Genomic DNA, 21,178 nt, shown 5'->3' on the forward strand with positions numbered 1-21,178 from the left:
AAGAAAAATGAAGGCAGAGAGTTGTGATTTGGAGTGGTGCTAAAGAGCCTCTGGGCTTGAGATTCATCTCGCATTTTATAATGCTCATGTTGTGTTGTATCATAATGCACTTGCTCCTACTAGAGCTAGCTGTTCCTCCTCTCTTATTGCCAATGGTAAAAATAGGCCAGTAGCATCATTCCATACTATTGAGCGCATTCTGAATTCCACGTTGTTTTTTCACTTGCCCCTCTAATTAATTTAGTAATCCTCTTCAGTGTGTGTGCATGTGTATGTTGGCGTATGTCTGCTCAGTTGCCCTCTTCCGTCATCTGTTCAAGTTCTCACATTGCTGATGATTGGTTGTGCCAGCTCCCTTCCAAACACAGTGAATATATTACACGCCACTGCGTTTTGTTTAACTTCGCCGGAAAAAATCCCATCACGAGCCTGGTTTTGGCTAGTACTTTGGGGAAGGTTTTTCTTCTGTAGTTGCAACTCTCTTTTTTTATATAATATTCATGTTTATTTTATTTTGGGAGTAATTAGGTATGAGAGACTTGTCAGTTTATACATTGATAATTGTCAACTGTCGGGACCTGTTAGTAATAGCTATTCAATAGGTAGTAGATGATTTATGGTATTAGGTGATTTTGTGTCTGTCTTTAGACTTATTTCCTATTATATATTATAATATCTGTTTTAGAGTTGTTTGTAATGGAGCCTTTGATTTTGGTTATCTGGTTTTTAATTTATTTTAAATAATTAATAACTATATATGTTGGGGTTTTTTCTAATAAAGGAAAGGTGGTGATCATTGTGATATTTACTTGTTAATTCTTCTTTGCTTGAGGTGGTCTGAGTGGTATCCAAACTTACCAGGACAGTAAAGATGAGAAGTTAGAGATAGCTAAAAGTAGAGCTTTAACATCTGAAAAAAATGTTTTTGTACATCACCATGTCTCCTCCGTGATCATCTGTAGACGGAAGAGATTTTTTTTTTTTAGATACCGATACAGATTCCTCAACCATTTTGTTACAGCAAGATACAGTTGGTTAAAGGATCTTCTTGAAAGTTTTTGTAATACATTTAATTTCACTTTATAAAAAGAGGTAGATCTGGGATAATTGTGAGAGTGTGAAAGGGTTAACTTTACAAAAAACAAGTAAGTGCTTTTTTCAAATGGCTTAGTTTGAAATTCAAGGTTTATTTTCTGTTGTTGGCTGTCTTGAATGTGTCTTTAAAAGGTTGTTTACTTTGTGGTGAAATGGGTGGAGGAAGATAAGGATTTGGGAATTCATGAAGTAAGAGGAGATTACAGGGTTTTTAAAATGTTAGAGCAAAGTTTAAATTGTCAGTGTAGTGTTCGTAAGTTAAACGGATCTGCTTTTTACTCAAGGCTTGGCTGTCTTATTTTGTCTGATAATGGAGGGAAAGGAAAAACCTGGTTTGACATTAAGAGATTAGAGGGCAGTGTGAAGCAGAGGTGTTTGTTGGTTTTGGTTTTTTTTAAAAAAAAGCAATGGAAGTGTGTATGCTGAAGCAATTTGAAGTTTGGCGGCAGATTAGATTGCAATCTGGAGGACAGAGAGCAATGAAGAGTGGTGGAGACATGCGCGTCATGAAGTGTATTTGCTTTGAGTCCTGGAGAAGTGACCCTGGCTTGGAAGAGAGAGGCAGGCAGGGGATTTAGCAAGGACTTGAGAAAGAGAGCAGCATGATAAACAGCATATGGTGACCATGATGTGCAAGGGACTGTCTTCGTAATGTAGAAGGGGAAGCAAAAGAACGTATTGAATGGGGGCTCCTATAAGCTTACTGATGTCTGTAGGACAGAAAACCCACCTTGTTTCCTTTTTGGAGCCATTCTTCCAAGAGTTGTGTGCCAATCTGATTTAGGTTTTTCAAGTATTTTCTGAACAAACAAAACAACTAACTTAAAAAGAGCCAAGAGTGAGACTTAACTGTAAGAAGCAGAAATGTTAAGAAATCAAGAAACGAGCGGCTAAATGATTCAGCAACTTCTCCCTTCTGAACTCTATCATCTCTCCCTAATGACTGAAATGCACCGGGCCTTAATTATATTCCATGATACTTGCAGTAATAGAAGGAGTGTTAGCAGTCTTACACATTTTATTTACAAATGTTAACGTCTTATTTCCTGTACACTGGACTGTGTTCTGACAATGTGTTTATCCTGCAAGCTGAAGGTATTAGCATTTAGGGCTTAATTTTATTGCCACTCAATCCAGAGATAACCGCATTGCCGGTTTTGTTTTGTTTTATTTAATGGGCTGGTTGTACGAATTAGGGCCATATACTACCCTCAATCCACAGAGGAGCCTGTGGTAATTACAGGGAAAGGTTTACACCACTGTTCATAGATAGTAACTAATCTACAAGCAGATTTTACACGGGAATAAAACGTACCAAGAGCTGGTAGATCTGTGGCTATTTTTGCCCTTTCTTTGGCAAGTGGTGCTTAAAGTCATTTGATTGGCACTTGCACAATTGCTGGGAGTGCGCAAGATGGCCAACAGTTGCAAACATAATTATTTTAAAGTCTGGGTGTTATACATCATAATTAGGCTTAAGAACTGAAAGTCAGTTGAGATGAATGAGGGCAATTCATGCTCTCAGGAGCTGAGAAAGTGATTTTGTGTTTAGATTTTGCATTTGTAATATTTTTTTTCCCACAAGTGTTAAGATTTAGATACTTTTCTCCCTGTCTCCCACTCTTCCCCCCTCCCACAGGAGGACTGGCAATATATGAAACAGCTGTATGATATCTGTGTCTCACCTTAAATAGGTGAGATATAGCTAGCACATGAAGTGTCACGATGCACCACTTAGTGCTGATTTTTTTCTTCATCAAAAGCAGCTATGAATGAATCTAGTCCCCCACAGTTACCCTATCCCCTACCATTGTTCGGCTCAGCGTGTCTTCAGTAAGAGATAGACCAAAAAAGCAACCTTTATTGGATAGCGATTATGTATATTTTAATTAGACATTTAAACAATTAAATTTTATGTGTGTCTAAAGATCAATAAGTGTTGAGAATATTTTAATTATTATAAGTTTCCGATTAAATGAAAGTCACAATCATACAGGTTAGAAAAGAAAGGGCCACCCACTATGTAAAACTGAGGTAGTTTTGAACTAATATCAAGGATTACCACAGGAGAAAATTCAGATGGAATTTGAATGTGGAAAATGGAATCCTGCAAGTTGGGCTGTAGGGCTTCTCCCAAAGTTGGTTTGATGTTTCTTGACTCCCAGTGAGAGAGAATATAGGGATGTACAGCATGATGGGCAAGTCCTTTAAAAAAAAAAACCCCAAAACAACCCATGCTAATATTGAAAGATGAGAAGGGAAAAGCACCACAATGCTTGAAAAATAATAATAAAAAAAATTTGGCAGGATTAGTATTTCAAAGGGAGCAGCACTTGATTAAACATTTGGAAAGCACGGGAGGAGTAACATTCCAAGCAAAATGAAAATATATGTGTATGATGGAAACAGGATAAATAGAATATTCCACTTTTAATTACCACAGCAAGAATGCAGCCCAAACTTAGAGTTCTTAATCAGGTAAAATTGTCATTGCTTTTAAGTCCAAGTAAGGCAGTGAATTGTGGTAGGTATGAGATGTTTGTGGATAAAGATGTTGGCAAGATCTATAGCTGCAGTGAAGAGCAGGTCCATGAACAAAGTAAGTGAAAAGACCTGGAGCCTTCACCACCAAGCAAATCGTGAGTGTGTTGCAAGAAGTCAGAGGATACAAGGCATCCGTTTTTATCACATACCAAGTGAGGAGTGAGGGATACAGAAAGATCTTTGAAAGGTGAAAAGTCTTCACAGAACAGAGAGCTGTTTCTCTGCACAGGAAAAGCTTGAGTTTTTCTTTCTCACATTAATGCAGTGATTATTCAGAGATCTGCATGGATAAATTGATTAAGAAGTTAAAATTAGTTGCAGTCTGGCTTCTTCCTGAGAATGACCTGTTGAGGACTGGGCAGTTGAACACCCATCTCCCTTGAGCAGGTAAATGTCATAGCCCATAGCTGCCTTACACTTAATCTGCATTATATATTTCCATTGGGGCAGATGTCCCTTCTTTCCAAATTGTTTCTCACTGAAATGCTGCATAGCCTGCTTTTTGCCCCTGCTCTCATGCAGCTTGTGGGGGGAACGCTCTCTTAGAGGAAGGAATAGGTGGTCAGGTTGGTAATAGATGCCGAGTTCTCTCAGCTGGAAGTTTTTGGTGTGATGCTGTTTTACAAAGCAGGTTTTCAATTATAATAGCACTTGCATATGTGACTTAGCTTAACATAATAAAGGCAAAGAGCAGGTACAGATAAAGCATTCTGCTTGTAATGGCAGCCCATTTCTTTGGGTTGAAATAACATCATGTAATTATAAACTAAAGTGATCACATCTAAAGAAAAAATTTCCACTGTATCCCCGTCTTACTATGATTTACCTTCCTCTTATTATTTTTTAATATAAAAATTACTGCATGCTGTCTTTGAAATGTTGCAATTGTGTTGGTATTTGAAGTACTTGTAAATACTTGTGCAAATCAGTTTTTCTGATGTTTGTCTGCAGGGCGAGGTGTGTGTTTATGTGCCCAGGGGAAATGAGATGCATTTGCATCCAAGAGGGTGTAGCAAGCGAACGCGTGCCAAAACAGAGTCTGTAGGAACAGTTGCACTAAAATAGTACGGGATAAAAATGTTTGCAAATGAAAATAACTAGCTTCTGAAGAAATAATGGTATCTAATCCTCCCAGTAAATGTTGCTGATCTGAAGGCCTAAATGATAGCTTTTGGTGATGAATCTTTCTAATTCTCCTGGTAAATGTTGCTGATCTGAAGGCCTAAATGATAGCTTTTGGTGATTAATCTTTCTAAAGACACTTGTAAAGCCACCACACTGTGCATATGAAGATACACAATCTTTTGGTAGATAAAATTATATTTCATATAATATTGTTAATCTTTGAGGTGCTGACAAATAGTTATTACTTACTTTTCTATACTTCAGGGGAATACTGATTTAGGGATGTTTTGGCTCTCATTTAAATCAGTGAAATCATTACTGTTAGCCTCCGTAGGTGCTGAATTAAACCCTGAATTACGTGGGACAGCTAATCATGCATAATATTATACCTGTTTTTCATGCACAAAGTGCCTCTCAGCCAAAGATCTAATAGCACTTTATGCAAGTAAACATCATTGCTGCAGAATATCTCCAGAATATTTCTTATGATCCAAGACCTCTTACTCATAACAGCAGACTAATATATACCTTATCTTCCCACTCCTCTTCAGTGCATGGAGATTGGAGACACAAAATTCCTGGTATTTTTGTACTCCATAGATAGCTTGGCTTTGAATTGTTACTGCATGATTCCGACTTTCAGACTTTGGCTTGAAGTGCAAGTCTGCCACAAGGATGTGCCATGTAGCCTGGGAAGAAAACCAGCAGATCTTTTATCATTATTGCCTTGTCTGTCTGGGTCACAGAGAAGCAATAGCCGCAGTTCAAGACTATGTTCAAAGGAGAGATGTCAGGACTGAATTGTTTTCTGGTGAAGGAAGGCTGGATAAAATATTAAATGCAATCTTCTGTTTGCCCTTATCTTTGTGTTTCCTGACAAGAATATTGTACTGTATTTCCATGGTTCTAGAATTCAAAGCTGAAGGTATACAGATTTGTGAAAAACTGATTTAATTGTTCAACAGTAGAAATCATTATTATAAAAAAAGTGTAGATTTTGTATTACATGTGCTTTCTTATGTGAAAGCACTTCTATCTCGAGCAAGGAACAGCACACTTTTGAGAGTTACTCAGTTTAATTTTCATACACCTGCTACTGTAATTATTATAATTTAATGCACAAAGACATTTTTACTTTCTGAGCAGTAGGGGAGTTTGTCCATGAAAATTTCAGAAGAGGTGTGTCTGTCTCTCTCAGGCCTTGTTCCCAGTAGTCTTTAAACCTTTTGGGAAATACTAATCAAATCTGGGGGGTGGGGGCAGCAGAAGGGGGACAAAAGTAGGAAGGAGCTCGAGATTTTAAGTCCCTACAACTTCCATGTGAACCGTTGGCTTGGGTACAGGAAAGAGAGACGTGCTGGTCTCGCCAGCAAAGAAGAGGCTGCAGCGTGAGCTCAGCAGGCTTTGGGGTAAGTTTGGCTGGGGGGCCCTGTGTCTACTGGGTGGCTGATGAGCACAGGCAGCCTGGTGGGGTCAGCCACCCCGTGGGACGATGCTTGTCTAGCTGGTAAATGAGGATGGGAGAAGAGCCAACCGTGGAGTAGTTCTGCGACCGTTTTGAAAAAGGTGAAGGTTTGGGAAGCAGCGGGAGTTTGTGAGAGGTGGAGGGTAGAACAGCGGACTGAGAATATTTGTGGAGGAGGTGAGAGGTGATGAACGCTCTGTAGAGGAGCTGGGTTTGTTGTGGTAAGTAGTACCAGAGAAATGTGACACATCTGTCAGAAATGAGGCTTCATTAGCTTCTCTGTGCACATGGGACTATTTGGTTTAATTTCTACCCTATCACGGTGAGAGCATGTTTCTTTAGCAGATTGTTGTGTATTTACCTAGTGATCTACCGAGTCTTTGGTCAGTATTTTATTTTGAACCAGTTTCATTCCGCTTTTCCAACACCATGAGTTTTCTCATAGAAGACAATCACGAAAATCATGAGATGGGTGGCCCAAATCTTGTGTCACATCTGACATAAATTCAGAATTGCTTCAAAATGTGCATACTGAACCAACAATTACTCTGATTCTTCTTCTTAAGCCGTAATTTCAAGCTAGGTAGCTTCCAACAGTTGAATTAAGCTTGACAGTCCAACCCTGTTATTTAAAATACTGTAGGCTATATATACATCAGCTGTGCGTATCTGAAGTGCATTGAAGTCCATTAAAGTAGATGGACTCTTGACTGTTTCAGTGGGTCTTGGGTTACAGGTTAACAGAGAGCACGGCACCATGGTGTTTTTGCAAATTCCTGCATTTGATTTTCTGTGAATTGATTTTCTCTTCAGCCCCAGCTGGGAGTGGGTGTTGTATGGGGGTCTCAGGAAAGCCCCATTGTAGCCCACCTCCCTGTAGCCCCACGAGGAACAGGTGAAGCACAAAATAATTGGTTTGCTCTCTGCTGTCTTTCTTGCTGTCCTGTGGGATTCGCAGCTGCCAAGTTCAAGGCAGTCACCGGTTGCCTTGGTGTGTTACAAGAAAGTGGGATTGAAGCAGCAAGGGAGAAGAGGCAGTGGGGAAAAGGAGAGGACAAGATGGAAGGGGATAAGAAGTCACTATAGCTCATGTATGTAAGCAATCTCAAAATGAAATGGCAGAAGGAGTTCATATATAAATAAAATGTTTTTTTCTGGTCTGGAACATCTTAAATTTCCCTTAAATTATAAATAGAAGTTCACTGATACAAAAACTAGTACTGGTGTATATTTGAGGGGTGCGATTTGGTAATAGCTTGGGTGTGGCAGGCCAGGAAATAAAGGATGTAAACAATTTACAACCATTTATTTTTTTATTAGAGCTTTTATCTTTGTAACTCTTATTAGTTGCCATAGATACAGACAACACAGGGCTTGTTTGGGTTAATGAAAAGTCTGTCATGCTGATGATAAATGGTGATTTTTCTTGAGAAAAATCTGCATTACTTCAATTCCACTATTCTTGGCAATTAATTTTAACTATGCTTGCATTCATGTATATAATTAAAAAATGTGGCATTTAGTAGTCTACATTTTTTTATATAGCATCTGCAGAATAATTTTGAGTACAATGCAGTACCAAACAAATTGGTCTTTAATTTAAATTAGAGATCATATTCACAGATACAAATTACTGTTGTCAGTTTACAGATGTGCTTCTGTACTTTTTCTAAAATCATTCTTACGATTTTTTTCCACCTTGTAAAACAATTACAGAACACTATCAGGTAACTGATCGGCTCACAAGCGCGGTTCTGAATGTGCACAGCTTAATGTCATGTTATGATGTTGCATTAAGTATATGCTCTTCCTACGTAAAAGTTCAGTATTTCAAGTGATAAATGCAATGAATGACTTACCACATCTTAATTCCAGCTACTCTGTCCAAACAGAAAGCAGTTATTTGCTGTAAATGTACCTCAGTTGATTCAAGAAATGGTTTTATATGAAGAAAAAGTTTTAAAAATCAAGTCGCTTTTCTATTAATATTTGATAAATGTGTGCAGGATGGTTCTAGTCCAGTAGGCTATGGACAGTATTTTTTAATGAGTTTAAGGTGGCCACATTTCTTACAAGTGTGTTTGTCACTGTTCAGGAACTGTAGTCAGGATGAATCTGAAATAAGTATTACTTGGGGCAGGGGGGAGAGATGCACCATGTGGGGAACTGAGAAGAAAGAAAAATATTTTTGAATCAGCTTGATTTAAAATAAATACATAGACAGGGGTTTCTTGGAGGGTTGGAAACGGTGGCAACAGCCCTGGCAAAGTGGATGTATGGTCAGAGTGCAGGCAAGAGGCAGCTTAAGGCAGGTCATCATTCCAGACCTGTGGAAAGAGTACAAGTTTAAATGACACTATTTCTTTTAGGAATGCAAAGCGTTTTGGCGTAAAGGCTGAATTCAGAGCACCGCTAAATAAATGGATTGTGCACTGGGGATGTGTCTGGCTTCAGCATGGATGAGCAACCCTTGCAGCTGCAGCACATGCTTTTCCTATGAGCCGTGAGGTTAGGTGGTAAATCAATTAATCTATTAACAAAAACTACTCCATACTGGAGAACAGAATCCCTCAGATCAAATGCTCACGGTGCTCAAATGTTATGGGCTTCTCCCTCTCTTGCCTGCAAGCTTAGCCACATTCATTTCACTACATTAAGCCTTTTGTGTTTGTGGTTACAAGAGAATAGGATTTGCCCCACTACTGTAATTTAATGATCAGGTATAGGAGAAATAACTTGAATGGTATAGTTCTGCAAGGAGTCTGACTGCTGGTACACAGAGGGAAAAGCAACAGAGAAAACAGTGACACGTCTTACTCGCAATATACCATGTATGTTTCCCCTACAATCTTTCAGTAGTAAAATTGTGCTTAACTGTATTTTTAATGGCCAGAATCAAGATCCCAGAATAAGTATTTCCCGGGGAAAGAAAGGTAGGTTATTAAGAGCAACAGTAAGTAAATTTGGGATTTTAAAAGTATTGAAAATTTTGCCAGATGTCTTACAGGTTTGAAAAAGAATTTAAATCTTTTTAGAGATTAAAACCTGTTTTTCTAAGTTAGACCAGTTTATTTTGCCAGAAATCAATTGGAATTAATAAAATTAATAAAAACATTTTTTTCAGCCTAAGGATGAAGAAAGGGTTGAATGTGTGCTTGTGTTTCAGTTTTAAACTCAACAAGACTGCAGAGAGTCTGTAATTATGTCCTTTCAATTTCTAGATATTCAGATCATAGTGTTCTCGGCCCAGTTTGTGAATTTTCTATCTGCACAGAAAGCCAGGATGAGGTATTCAGTAATTCAATACCTTTGAACCAATTTAAACAAACAAACAAAAAATTTAACATCGCTTTAGAAAATAGTATACTAATGTTTGTCTTTATCATCGCACAATGTCTGAGTCTTTGTGATTTTTCTATTTAATTTTTCCATCTCTCAGCTGAGCTGGTTGTGTACTCGAGCAAGATTGTTCAGTATCTCACCACACTAAGCCTTTCTCTTCAGTAGACCCAGAGGAGAGAACTGGGGTCCCCATGGGACTTGCAGCTGCAGAGGTTATTGCAGCAGCAACATCCTTACACACCACTCACCTTTTTCCAGTCCTAGACCCAGGATGTGGACTAAGATGGTGCACACGTTTGAGATAGTAAAGATGGCTTTATCTGCTGCGAATACTTTTGTCCTTAAAAGGCTTCTGAAATTAAACTGGTCAAATACGTCTACAGTTAACATGACTGTAGCAGGAGAATTAGTCAGACGTGTTTGTCCCGAGTTGTAAATGAACAAGGTCTAGCCTCACGTGTGTTTTCACTTGAGTTTCTTTACTCAGGTTAACTTGGTGAGACTCAGAAGAATAGAAAATAAAAGAAAAAAAAAAATCTTATGTAATACTTTCAGAATTAGGCTCATAATAATCCATTTAAGATGTTTAAAATAATCCAGCAGTTAGTAGTTGTAAACCTGAGAGTACGAGGAAACTCGTTCCTGTTGCAGGACTTCTGACTTTGCTGTGTTTTCTTTGTAGGGTCTCGGTATGTCTGGTGGAAGTCAGGCTGGCTTGGGGACTCCTTCATCCAGGCAGTATGCACGACAGAAAATAACGCGCGTAAACCTCAGGGACTTCATCTTCTACATGGAACAGGAAAGAGAAATGAGCCATTCTCTCCTGCTCTATCGAGCTCTGCTTAAATAAAGCCAAGAATTGTACTGATTTCTCCATACAGAAGCTCAACTTGCATTGAAAAGCTGTCATTTTAATGTGCCTTCTATTTTTTTCAGAAGTCAATGTTTCAGTAATTTTGTTTTGTAAAATTGTCAGACACATGCAATAAAATCCCTTTATGTAAAAAAAAAAAAATCACAAAAACAGAAAAAAAATGTGCAAAAGGTTTCAAAATGTTAAATCCACAGACACAACCAACATCAAAGTCTTGCTCCATTTGGCCGTTTTAGATAAGGCTGAAGTAGATGGCGTGGAAGTTACGCAAATGGAAAGACTGCTGCAATGGCTCACGTAAACTATCTCACGGCAAGGAGGATTGGGACGGGTTCACGGGATTGGGACCTAACCATGGTGTTAACCTGTACGTTCACTTACGGTGCTGGTTTTGTTTTCGTCTTTGTTTTACTAGCACTGTTTCCACTGACTAACCATTGTGATACCTGTTGTTATTTTAGATTAGTTATATTGCAGTTTTTTGCACAGCTAAGAGAATTGCCACTCCACACTCTCACAAATTTTATATATTTAGGATTTCTGCTTTTACTGCACAGCTCATTTCCCGAGCCATTTGCTGAACCAAATCCTAAGTGTATGAAATCTGTGTGTTTGGGTCCCAGCTGAGTTACCTTGACTAGCTTCCAGTTGTTTTTCTCAATCTCTTCAACCTTTTGCACATTTGTAGCAACTGGTTAGTAACATGAATCAAAGTTGGGGTTTATTTTCTAAAAAATATCTTAATTTATTTATTGCAAAGAGTATGGTTTAATGGTGGTTTTAAAAGAGAGTATTGTTCAGTAAAGATTTTAGAGTATTCTATATGGATTTTTAAAGTCGCTGTAAAGGAATTTGGGGGGGCCGGTTCCGCTCTTAGGAGAACGACGGGAGCAGGGGTGAGCGAGCCCTGGCAGCCCGGTGCCGCCGGGCGGTCATGGCAGCGCCGCAGGGACTGGTGATGCCTTTGCCTTGGACGATTGGACCCGGGGACTCCAGTCCGGAGAGGCTCATGAACAAGCGCATGACTTTAAGCATAATGAGTAGTTTTAAGTACTTAAAGGTGGGATGAATGCTTTTTAAATGCTTTGCTGAATTGGAATTTAAGGGGCCCACACCAAAGCCAAGCGAAGTTAGTGTGAGTCTTTTAAATGGGTATCGGATAGGAATATTAAGCTGGCAGGTGGGCACAAGTTGTACTTCAAACATAACAGTATTATCAGTAACCATGGAAGGGAAACATTTGCTTATTTATCTTTTCAATTTTTACTATGTTACGCTTGCCACTTTTTTGAGGCAATATTTTTTTTTGATGGGAAACCATAGCGAAAGCACAAATAGAACTATTTGTCCAATAGTTTTAAAAACAAAAGTTTTAATTATTTTTTAAGGTTTATGAAAAGCAGAAGAAAATTTATACTGCTGCTATTTAGCCAAAAGATTATTCATAAGGTATTTAAGGCCAGGAAGTGTAAAATTATGTTTTAAATGTATTGATAATTTGTACATATTGTTTATAAAGGCCTTGTGTTTATTAGAATTACGTTATTTTGATGATTTCTGTACATACTCGTAAATACCCCCAATTTGTGTGAAAACATACTCCCTTATTTGTACTTATTTTGTAAAGAAATAAAACAATTTACTAAAGTAACACATCGAGCGACATACAGTATTAATTTATCAAACATGAATTTCACATTGTCTTGTAGTTCTTAAGCACTGTTCAGAAACATTTTGCATTAAAATATTAACAGAATACCCACAAAGAAATATTAAAACCAAATACTTCAATGTTTTGTTGTGCTGATTCTTATCCTTTGTCAAACATCTAATAAAATTGTCAACAAACCTCGATGCTATTAATACAGTGAATGAATGCACTCAGCAGTTGCTTTCTCAAAAGCGATTAGTCCAATAAGCACAACATAACATTCTCGCTTTCTTTCCGAGACTTGGGAGCACAGTGGTGTAACAGGGTTGTACAGAAAGTGCTAGTGAAGACTCACGTTCTTCAAGCCACAGTTTCAGTGCTCAGCAACAGAGAATCAGAACAATTTTGTTCAATCGAATTAGGCGAAAAAACAGGCTACGTTTGCTTTTTGGCCTTCGTAAGAAAAACATTTGCTGGCTGCGCACCACAGCTTTACTGGAGTTTCTATGGTATTTTAAAACCTGTTTTAGCGATGCTGAGCAATGTTCTTAATTAAGTTACGTTGCTATGGTTTAAGGCCAGAAGTAAAAATTCAAATCAGTTTTTGCTGATATTGCTGCCTAAAAATATAGGGAAATAAGTAAAAAAGATATAAATGAAACTGTAATAAACTTTAAATAAGTGACCTGAAGTTACTAACTAAAAGAATATGTCCTAGCTTAGCTTTTTTTTTTTTTAAAGGCATATTTCTTCTAACAAAGTGATTGTTACCACATGTCTTCCTTGCCTTAGTGCTATTTTGCAGTCAATGTTGTGATGTCATGGCTCAAACTTTCCATCTCAAGTTCACATTTAACTCGGCTGGCGCAGCCTGGAACCCTTTACGATGCCACCTTAGCAAGCTGCCCTAAGTACTGGAGCTGCTTTATTGAGCTATAAAAAAAATTCGGTAAACACCGAACTGAAGAAAGCCAACCCAACCAACCACAAATACTTCCAATGTTCTACACAGATCTAAAAGCCTCATCCCGCGTCCGAGCTTGTGCCCGTGCCTTCGGCGGGAGCTGGCCCTGCTCCGCTCTCGGCGGGTACTCGGCGCCTGGTCCCGCTCGCAGACAGCCCCGCTGACCTCAGGGGAGGCTTGGCCTGAGTACGAGTGGCAGAACTGGGCCCCCGTGTTTAAATGTAAACGTTGAGGTGCTCGCCTTTCTCCCCTGGCTGAGAGGTAACGAAGGGAGAGGATGCGCCGACAGACGAGCGCTCGGCCGCTGCTAGTGCTAACTCTCCCTGCTCAGGAGGGCAGGACGAAAGCGTATATAGGATAAAAACAAGAAGCTGAACGGGTTATTTAAGGAGACTTTGAACTTAAAGTGAACTCAATGTATGAAAGTAATAAATAAAACACTTTTTTTTTTTCTTTTTGTAAGACATGGCTACATCAAGCTGAATGGAGCAAAAGGCCAGAGGAGATGCAATCAAAAATTCTCACCTCTTTCAAACAACGTGGGAGATACAGTGAGTGTTCCACCCTACTCGCTTATTTTTGATCATTTACTTTACAGAAATGTTTATGGCATGAAGTACTGTATAAGAAATGTGCATACACAAATACATGACAATTATACGTTAAGTTCTTTACAATATTAAATGTATAATATACAATTCTACAGATATCTTACATACAAAGGTGAATGTTGTGCCATATATTCAAATACGGCAACGCCTAGCAACTTTAGAATGTTGTACAAGTATAAAAACACAAAATAAAATAACTTTACAACTCTTTTAAAGTAGACAGATCTGCTCAACTGTTCTGCTAAGTTAGCAGGCCAACGCGTATCGGCTAAGATTTCCAGAAGAGATTTCCGAGTTGGGTAACCCAGGTGAGAAAACCTGCAGAGGTCTGATTTTCCACAGACAGGTATCCAGCCCTTTTCCAAAAATTAGACCCCTGCCTAGATTGTACCTTGGGTAGTCAGTACAGCTCATCGCTTTTGAAAATATTAGTCTTAAACATGATTTTTTTTATTTTGCCTGATTGTTTGGCATTAAAGAATTGTTGACCACTTAATACTCTGTCCCTTGTTCTATACGGCCGTATTTATGCATCTAAAAAGAGTTTAATTAAAATTCAGCATCTACAACAGTATTCTATAAATTAATGTGGGAGAAACTAAATTGTGATTAACACATGAATTAGTTTTTGAGGACCCAATCACGCTAAACAGCAATAAACAGGATTTAGCAGAATGTTATTTATAACCTTGCACCTGCAAACATGGTGCTGTCTCCTGAGTTAGGAAGCCCTGCAAGTCGGAGTCGATACCGATTCACGGAAGGCGCAGTAACCTCCTGCAGACAGCGGGCTTCGTTAAAGAGAAAATTACGCAGATAGAGGGCAGCTACAGAATCGGTATTTTAATAATAGTTTAAAATAATAGAGGAAAAACAATCTAAACAAAAGGTGGCCTGCTTTCATCAGACAATGGCAGTAGAGGGTTTTAATATCTTTTTGCAAAAATTCCAGACCCATAAAGAGTAGGCTTGTCCAAAATTCTTAATGTTTCCTCCTAAATGTGGGCTTATAACATTGTTAGTAAACGAGTAACAAGGGGTGGCAGAGCTTGCTTGGCAGAACCACGTTTCTTTGATGATGCAAAACTTAACAGTTTCTGAGTCAAAATGAGACTGGCTTTAAGAGAACTACAGCTCCACGTTAGGTATGACCCTTGTATGATGGTGGATGACATTTTATTTTGTGCTTCCAGATCCCTACTTCTGCAAATATTGCCGTAATCGGCCTTGTCAAATTTTTTGTTGCTTTTTTGTTTCATTTGTGTGGGTTTTTTTAGAACTGAGCACCAGTTGACTATAAGTCAGTCCTTTTCTGATTCTGGATTCTGTCCACAGAGAGATATTTCAGTTGGAAATGTTGTATAAAAATAAGCCATTTGCTAGCGTGAGTGAGTACAATCACAGAAGTGTTAACGTAATGTATGGAGGTGTAAAGCACGTCTGATATGAAGGAGGTGCGGCAGTCAGGGAAGATACTCAGTGCAGTTTTTAGTGTACCATCTTCCTCTCGGAGGCGCCCACTTCCACGCGTCACAGCATCGGGTATCGTTGGAAAGGCTGTCGGAACCGTTTCTCTTGCTGATCTATTCACATTGCTTTAACCGGTCTTTCTGCAGAAGTCCAATCTAGGGTCAGGGGTTTATGAAGCTTTGCCTTTTTCACCACCACAGCTGTTCAGCCCAAAGTACTTTCCCAGCAGGCCTGGTACGCTGAGCATGCTCAGGAATTTCATCGTGAAAAACGGACAACTGGTTTTTCAAATGCATTTCATGGCTGGCTATGTGACAGGTAGTTTCAGAATACCACTAATTGGCAACATAAAGTCAAAATCTGTTTGCTAATACTGTTTTGCAAATCCTTAGTGTTTCACATAAGGGACTATTAAACACTTCTACGGTTACAAAGGAGTACGGGTAGGGTCTAGTCCAGGGGCTCCTGTTTTATTCTGATTGTTGGGGTAGGTTGTGGTCGTCTGTCTTCGCGACACAGCACGTATTCACTGAACTGAGAGGAATCCACCCCACCACCGCACGAAGCTGCCACGTTAAATCCCTTCTGAAATAACCTTTCGAGCACCTGCAATGTGGGGAAAAAAATCTGATTAATATTCAGCAAATTTTAGTGATAAAAGCATTCAGGAGCACCGGATCTAAATGATGGATTTAGTCTTTCGAGTCCTTGTTGAATGAATATCATTCAGCTATAATTCTATAACTTATTCTTAAATTACTACACTGTGATTAAAGTCTCGCTCTCAGCAAACCTCTGTGGAAAACAAAAATTTATCAAACAAATAAGCACTCTGCAGAGCAGCTTAGTACATTATATAGTAGAATACTGGACTGTGGTGATATTGATGCTATCTCTTACTGCTTATAGAAAGCAACATTGGGTTTAAGCCATAATAAAAAGTGCCCATTATTCATTAGTAATATGAACAGTCTTACAGAAAGGGGCTGAAAACATTTCTCAGCTCTTCCTTGGCAGATGAAAATGTATTAGGAGTCTGAATGACACTTCCACCAGATCTTCACAGAAATCGCAGCTGTGATTTTCCCTCACTGGAAGGGAGTGCTGCTTTTAGCAAAGCATGGCAGAGACGGGATGCGGAGCCAAGATGCGGACAATAGGGAAACGTTCTGGCCCAAGAAAGAGGTTAATTTGTATTGCCCAAATATGTATTTTCTCTTTCTCCTTCTAAAGAAAAGTTGGTGCAATTTAGATGCATGAATTTAAGGAGCCCAGAGGCAACTTTAATTTCTGAGACTGTCATACAGCACATTACCCTAGGATATACTGATCTTGGCAATACGATTGGGGCCGTGTTTTCACATGCGTGAGCGTGTTGATATACAGTTTCCCAGCAGAGCAGGACGCACGCAGACTTTTCTCAGCGTTAGGTGAGCGTGGATGCCAGATCCACCTTCGGCGGATCTGCAATGCAAGATCCACCGGAGGAGATGCTGTGCTGCCTCCCTCCCACCGGTGACTGTCCTGAGTCCAGGGCAGCAGCCTGCAAAAATGGTTCCTGTGGTTTTCTCTACTGAGAATTGCCATCAAGGGGAGCAGCCAGTACTGTTCTGTAACAGTCTCACCCAAGGTAGTGCGTCCTTTGATACAGCCAGCACATGGGCCTACTGCGCTGGGAAGTGAACCTGATGATTTACTAAACCTGATGAAGTTGGTAACACCAGCATCCCCATCTGACAGCCGTCTGCCACCCACGACAGGGACTAAGCTATTTAAAAACTTGCTCACTCAGCCTAGAGAAGTGTCTAAGCAATACACCCTGCAGACGGAGTCAACTCGTACGCTTTCACAGGTTTATGTTATAGAAAGAATTTTATTTCTTTTTTTTGGTTTTACTAGCCCTGCGAGCACTTCAGCAGTTACACCTACTGCAGTAGTACTTAAAAGTCTTACATTTCAAGGCCTAAGCTGACTATGTTAAAGATCCGCGCACCAGACTGCTGCCCTCGCACACAGACCCATGTGAGGCCACGGTGCGTTTCTAAGTGCACCATTTCTTTTGCCTGAAAACATTCAGCCTTCTCCAGAAACATCAGTTTGGAGCCTTTATTAAGGGTAACTGATTTCAAAAGAATAACTGTATCCAAGGTGGTATCGTAGCACAATGCAAACCATGACAGCGGCATTTGCTGGTTTTAATCCGTGGGAACCCTCCTTTGAGGTCGCCTGTGTTACCCATCTGCTTTTCAATCCATGGTTTGGGTTTTTAGTGGTAACTAAAACCTTGTACTTGCTACCCTGGCTGCTAAGGACAGGCAGAGGAAAGGAGCTGTTCTAGCACAGCTTTGCCTAAGCCATGCCGAATCTGCTGAAAATCAACCTGCCTGAGGTGCTCTGCCTGACCTTGGGACATGGGGACCTACGGTCTCAGAAAGTCACATCTGCCAGATCTCACTGACTTTTGTCCTGATTTGTATATACTTTATACTGTAAGAAAGTTGTAGAACTGAAAGATCAAAAAAGCACTCCAGTGCATGGAAGAAAAATGAACCTGGAGAGATTAAAAGAAGGGGCAGGAGAGTGGGTTATCAAAATACATTTAAAAGAGAGAGAGAAAGCTTGCAGCTCTCTTATTTGTCCAGGCTGTATGCAGCCTGTCGGACAGAAACGGGGTACAGACACAAACACTTGTTCCTGCTTAAAGAAGGCGGCAGGAGTTTGAGAGGGAAGGAGGAATAAGACATCATCAGACTGCTGTTTCACAGGCTGGAGTGTATTTTGACTGTATTATGTATCCCTGTTTCTAGACCTGGCAAGATGAAGATGAGAAGCAACCCAGCCACAGGAAAGGACGCTTCTTCCATTTAACTGGATAGTGAAACAGAGGATTGACAGGTAAGATTTCAGAGAGAGACGTGACTTCAAAATCCTTGCTAAAAACTTTTAAAATCAATTTGCTTGTAAGACAAAACAAGCACGGCGGTGCCCTTGGCTTGCCTCGGTCCAAAGCTATGGAAGGCTGCGTGTTAACATAAGACTTTCCTTTACCAAGCCAGCTCTCTGCAAACACACAATCCAGGTAGACATTACACCTTAGAGCACCACACGCAGAACAAAGCGATTCATTTTTGCTACCTACGTGCTCGAAGGACTAGACTGCAGGCTATAATCTAGTGTTAAAAATCTTGGTATCATCAATTTTCTCAGCAAGAAACAAAACAGGCCAAATCCTGTAAACAATGCAGAGAATGTTTAAATATTGCAGAGTTTTAAGTGTAACTTGGATGAGGTTGAGCTTAGGTCTATGGAGAAAGGCTCCTAAAGGCTGCTTCCATGTGTGCTGAGCACTGGTTTGTATGCACCGGTGTGTGCACAAGACTAAACAGCATGTTGAACATGAAGAGATTTAAATGCCATTTAGTGAATTTGGCTTTACGCGCATTACTTTTTCTGAAGGTAAGATACAGACAGAGGGAAACCAGTAAGCGTCTCTGAATCAAATCAGAGCTACTTTCCTGTAAATCTCCAAAGAGAATATGCCAAAAAGTAAGTATCAGCTGTGATTCTCCTACGTATAGGGAGACACACACACAATATTAAATAGAGGGTTTGTGCTAGGATTTAATATATTCTGTCTTCCAGTATTCTGAGCACATCTGATTTTGTTGGAAGGTTTTCTAAATAGAAACACAATACTTTCACTTATTGCATTTCATTTAAATTCTGCAGAATAATAACGAATACATTCTTAATTATGAAGACTCAATGTTCAACATATACAAGCATCACAGAATTTTCTCTAAGGTAAGCTCATGTATCTCACCAGAACCTGTTGTGAGGAGTTGAAAAAACAGTGTCAGTCTTAGGAAAACTCTATACCTATATGTAATTACAAATGGGCGTTAAATTAAGAGCTACTGTATTTTTTTGACTACCACTACCTACTGTTGACATTCTTTGTTTTATATGCACATAACGTTGACATTCTTTGTTTTATATGCACAGTTCTTGACACAAAACATTTAATGAAAATATCTTCCAAAGACCCAAAGAATTTATAAATACTGCAATTATGCTACCAAATATATTAAGTAGGGCATAGGGAGACAAAAGTGATGTATCTCAGCAAACAGCAGGCAGACTTACTGCGTCACTCTGAGATTCTTTGGAAATGATTCTGCTCTTCCAACCACTACCCCTCCTAACACATCTCCCTTAAGTCTGTGCATTTGCTTCACTGTACTTCCAACTTCTGATTTAATATTGTTTTGCCAAAAAATCATGGAAGGGGAAGGGCAGCGCCTATGCACTGACCAGAGTCCATGACAACCAATGATAATTAGCTGCTGATTTCATCAGCCTTTGGTCTCAGAAATGCATCATTTTCCACAAAGTGTTTGAGAAGACTTTCTATTAATTATATAGTAAAATGATGTAATTTAGTAAAATGATGTAATTTAATAATATTATTTATACTGTAGACTCTTTGACACAAATATTTTTTCGCAACACGAACTTGCAAAGAGACTCTTTGATTCTGTCTGAATTTTGACTGAATTCAAAACACATTCAAATAATAACAATAATTAGCATTCAGCTTTTACTACAAACACACGTTTCCTACCAGTATGCCACTTTGGATAAAATAGAGCCAAGTGCTAAGCCACGTGGGCATCCAGCGCTTTGAGGGCTGCTTGCAGTGCTGAGCCCGTCAGTGGCTTGCAGTGACCCTTTGTTGTTTCAGTTATTCTAATTTTTGCATGCATCTAACTGTATCACATGGACAGTGTGGCTGAGGCACGAACACGCTTCCCTATCCACTTACCTTAGCTAAACTGCAGCTGCTCCCTTCTCCACCCAGTGCAGTGATGAATTCAGCACTGTTCCCACTGCCAGCAAACGGATCTGCCTCCAACCCACCTCCAGCCTTCTATTTTTGGGGCAGCCCACTCCAAACCTTGCCAAACGCGAAATTGCTAAGGACTGTGCAAAATTAACTACAGGCAGTGGACTGTTAAAGTTCAACCAAATGAACCACTTGGGAGTCTTGAACCAAAAATCACCAAAAATAGCTGGGTTTAGAATGGTTTCAGACAAAAGCGTCTGTTAGTGCACGGTGCACCAGGCAATGCTGCCCCAAGGCGGGAAGCGTCAGTGTCAAATGCAGGTTGTTAAAACGACTCCATCCACCTTTACATATTCTGATAACTGCAGGTCTCCCGAAAACATTGTCAACTGGCAGCTTGGGAGATGGAGGGCACCTCAGCTTGCTGTGTGGTAACAACACAGGTAAGCAAGGGCTCTGGGTTCTCACCCTCCCCTGCTATTAGGCCTCCCTCCCCAACCTGTCTGGCCAGCCTGTCCAATGGGCCAGCTCTTCTGTGGGTATTTGCTCACAGGGAAGTTTATCAAGACCACTAAAGCATTTCCCACAGCCCAGTTCTGCAGTTCCCAGTTCCCACAGCCACAGCCCGTCTGCAGGGGACGGTAACTTTGGAAATATTCCCCTGTAGGTTGATTTCACTTTCCATAATACAAGTATTTGCAGCATATTTTAAAGGCATACGTGCAAAAACCAAGAGCTCTGTTTTGCCCTTGTTAATTAAGGCCCAAGTTAACAGCATCATCAACACTGGTCCTTCTCCGCAGCCCAAGGACAGGTACAACACCAAAGCTCTGGCCGCAGTGGCGGTGATCCCTTGTGAAATGGCATTTCTTGCCCATAAGGCTGCTGCCTAAACACAAGCCACATATTTATTTCCGCTACCATCCACCTATCTGTCCAGTTACCTTCTTTTGTTTCATATGTTTAATTTTAAACCTAATGTCAAAACTCTGAGTATAAAATGAAATACATTTTGTTTAAAATACTCTGGGCAATTTTTATAGAACATCCTTTTGAAAAAAAAAAAGTGCAGAGATCAATTTTTTTAAGTCCATCCCGCAGGCACCATCATTTAATTATGAGTGAGACATAAATTATGCATTTACACATTGTTGCATTTTCTATAAAATGGTGTGGAGATTTTTTTTGTAG

At 39.7% G+C, this 21,178-nt stretch overlaps 2 protein-coding genes across 5 annotated transcripts in view; one reads left to right on the forward strand and one right to left on the reverse strand.

Annotated features, from left to right (window-relative positions):
- The window catches only part of LOC128145451 (transcription initiation factor TFIID subunit 4-like), a 151,351-nt gene extending 139,253 nt beyond the window's left edge, over nucleotides 1–12,098 (forward strand). Inside the window, exon 15 of the mRNA XM_052795538.1 lies at nucleotides 10,254–12,098. Coding sequence (XP_052651498.1) covers nucleotides 10,254–10,421 — 168 coding nt within the window. The 3' untranslated portion in view covers nucleotides 10,422–12,098. The remainder of the gene's footprint in view (nucleotides 1–10,253) is intronic.
- A 98-nt stretch (nucleotides 12,099–12,196) lies between these two features.
- KCTD15 (potassium channel tetramerization domain containing 15) overlaps nucleotides 12,197–21,178 on the reverse strand; it is a 46,749-nt gene continuing 37,767 nt past the window's right edge. For all 4 annotated transcript variants that reach the window (XM_052795540.1, XM_052795539.1, XM_052795541.1 and 1 more), the window contains exon 5: nucleotides 12,197–15,747. In XM_052795540.1, coding sequence (XP_052651500.1) covers nucleotides 15,592–15,747 — 156 coding nt within the window. In that variant the 3' untranslated portion in view covers nucleotides 12,197–15,591. The remainder of the gene's footprint in view (nucleotides 15,748–21,178) is intronic.

This window comes from Harpia harpyja, chromosome 9 (genome assembly GCF_026419915.1).
Source record: "Harpia harpyja isolate bHarHar1 chromosome 9, bHarHar1 primary haplotype, whole genome shotgun sequence".
NCBI classification, from domain to species: domain Eukaryota; kingdom Metazoa; phylum Chordata; class Aves; order Accipitriformes; family Accipitridae; genus Harpia; species Harpia harpyja.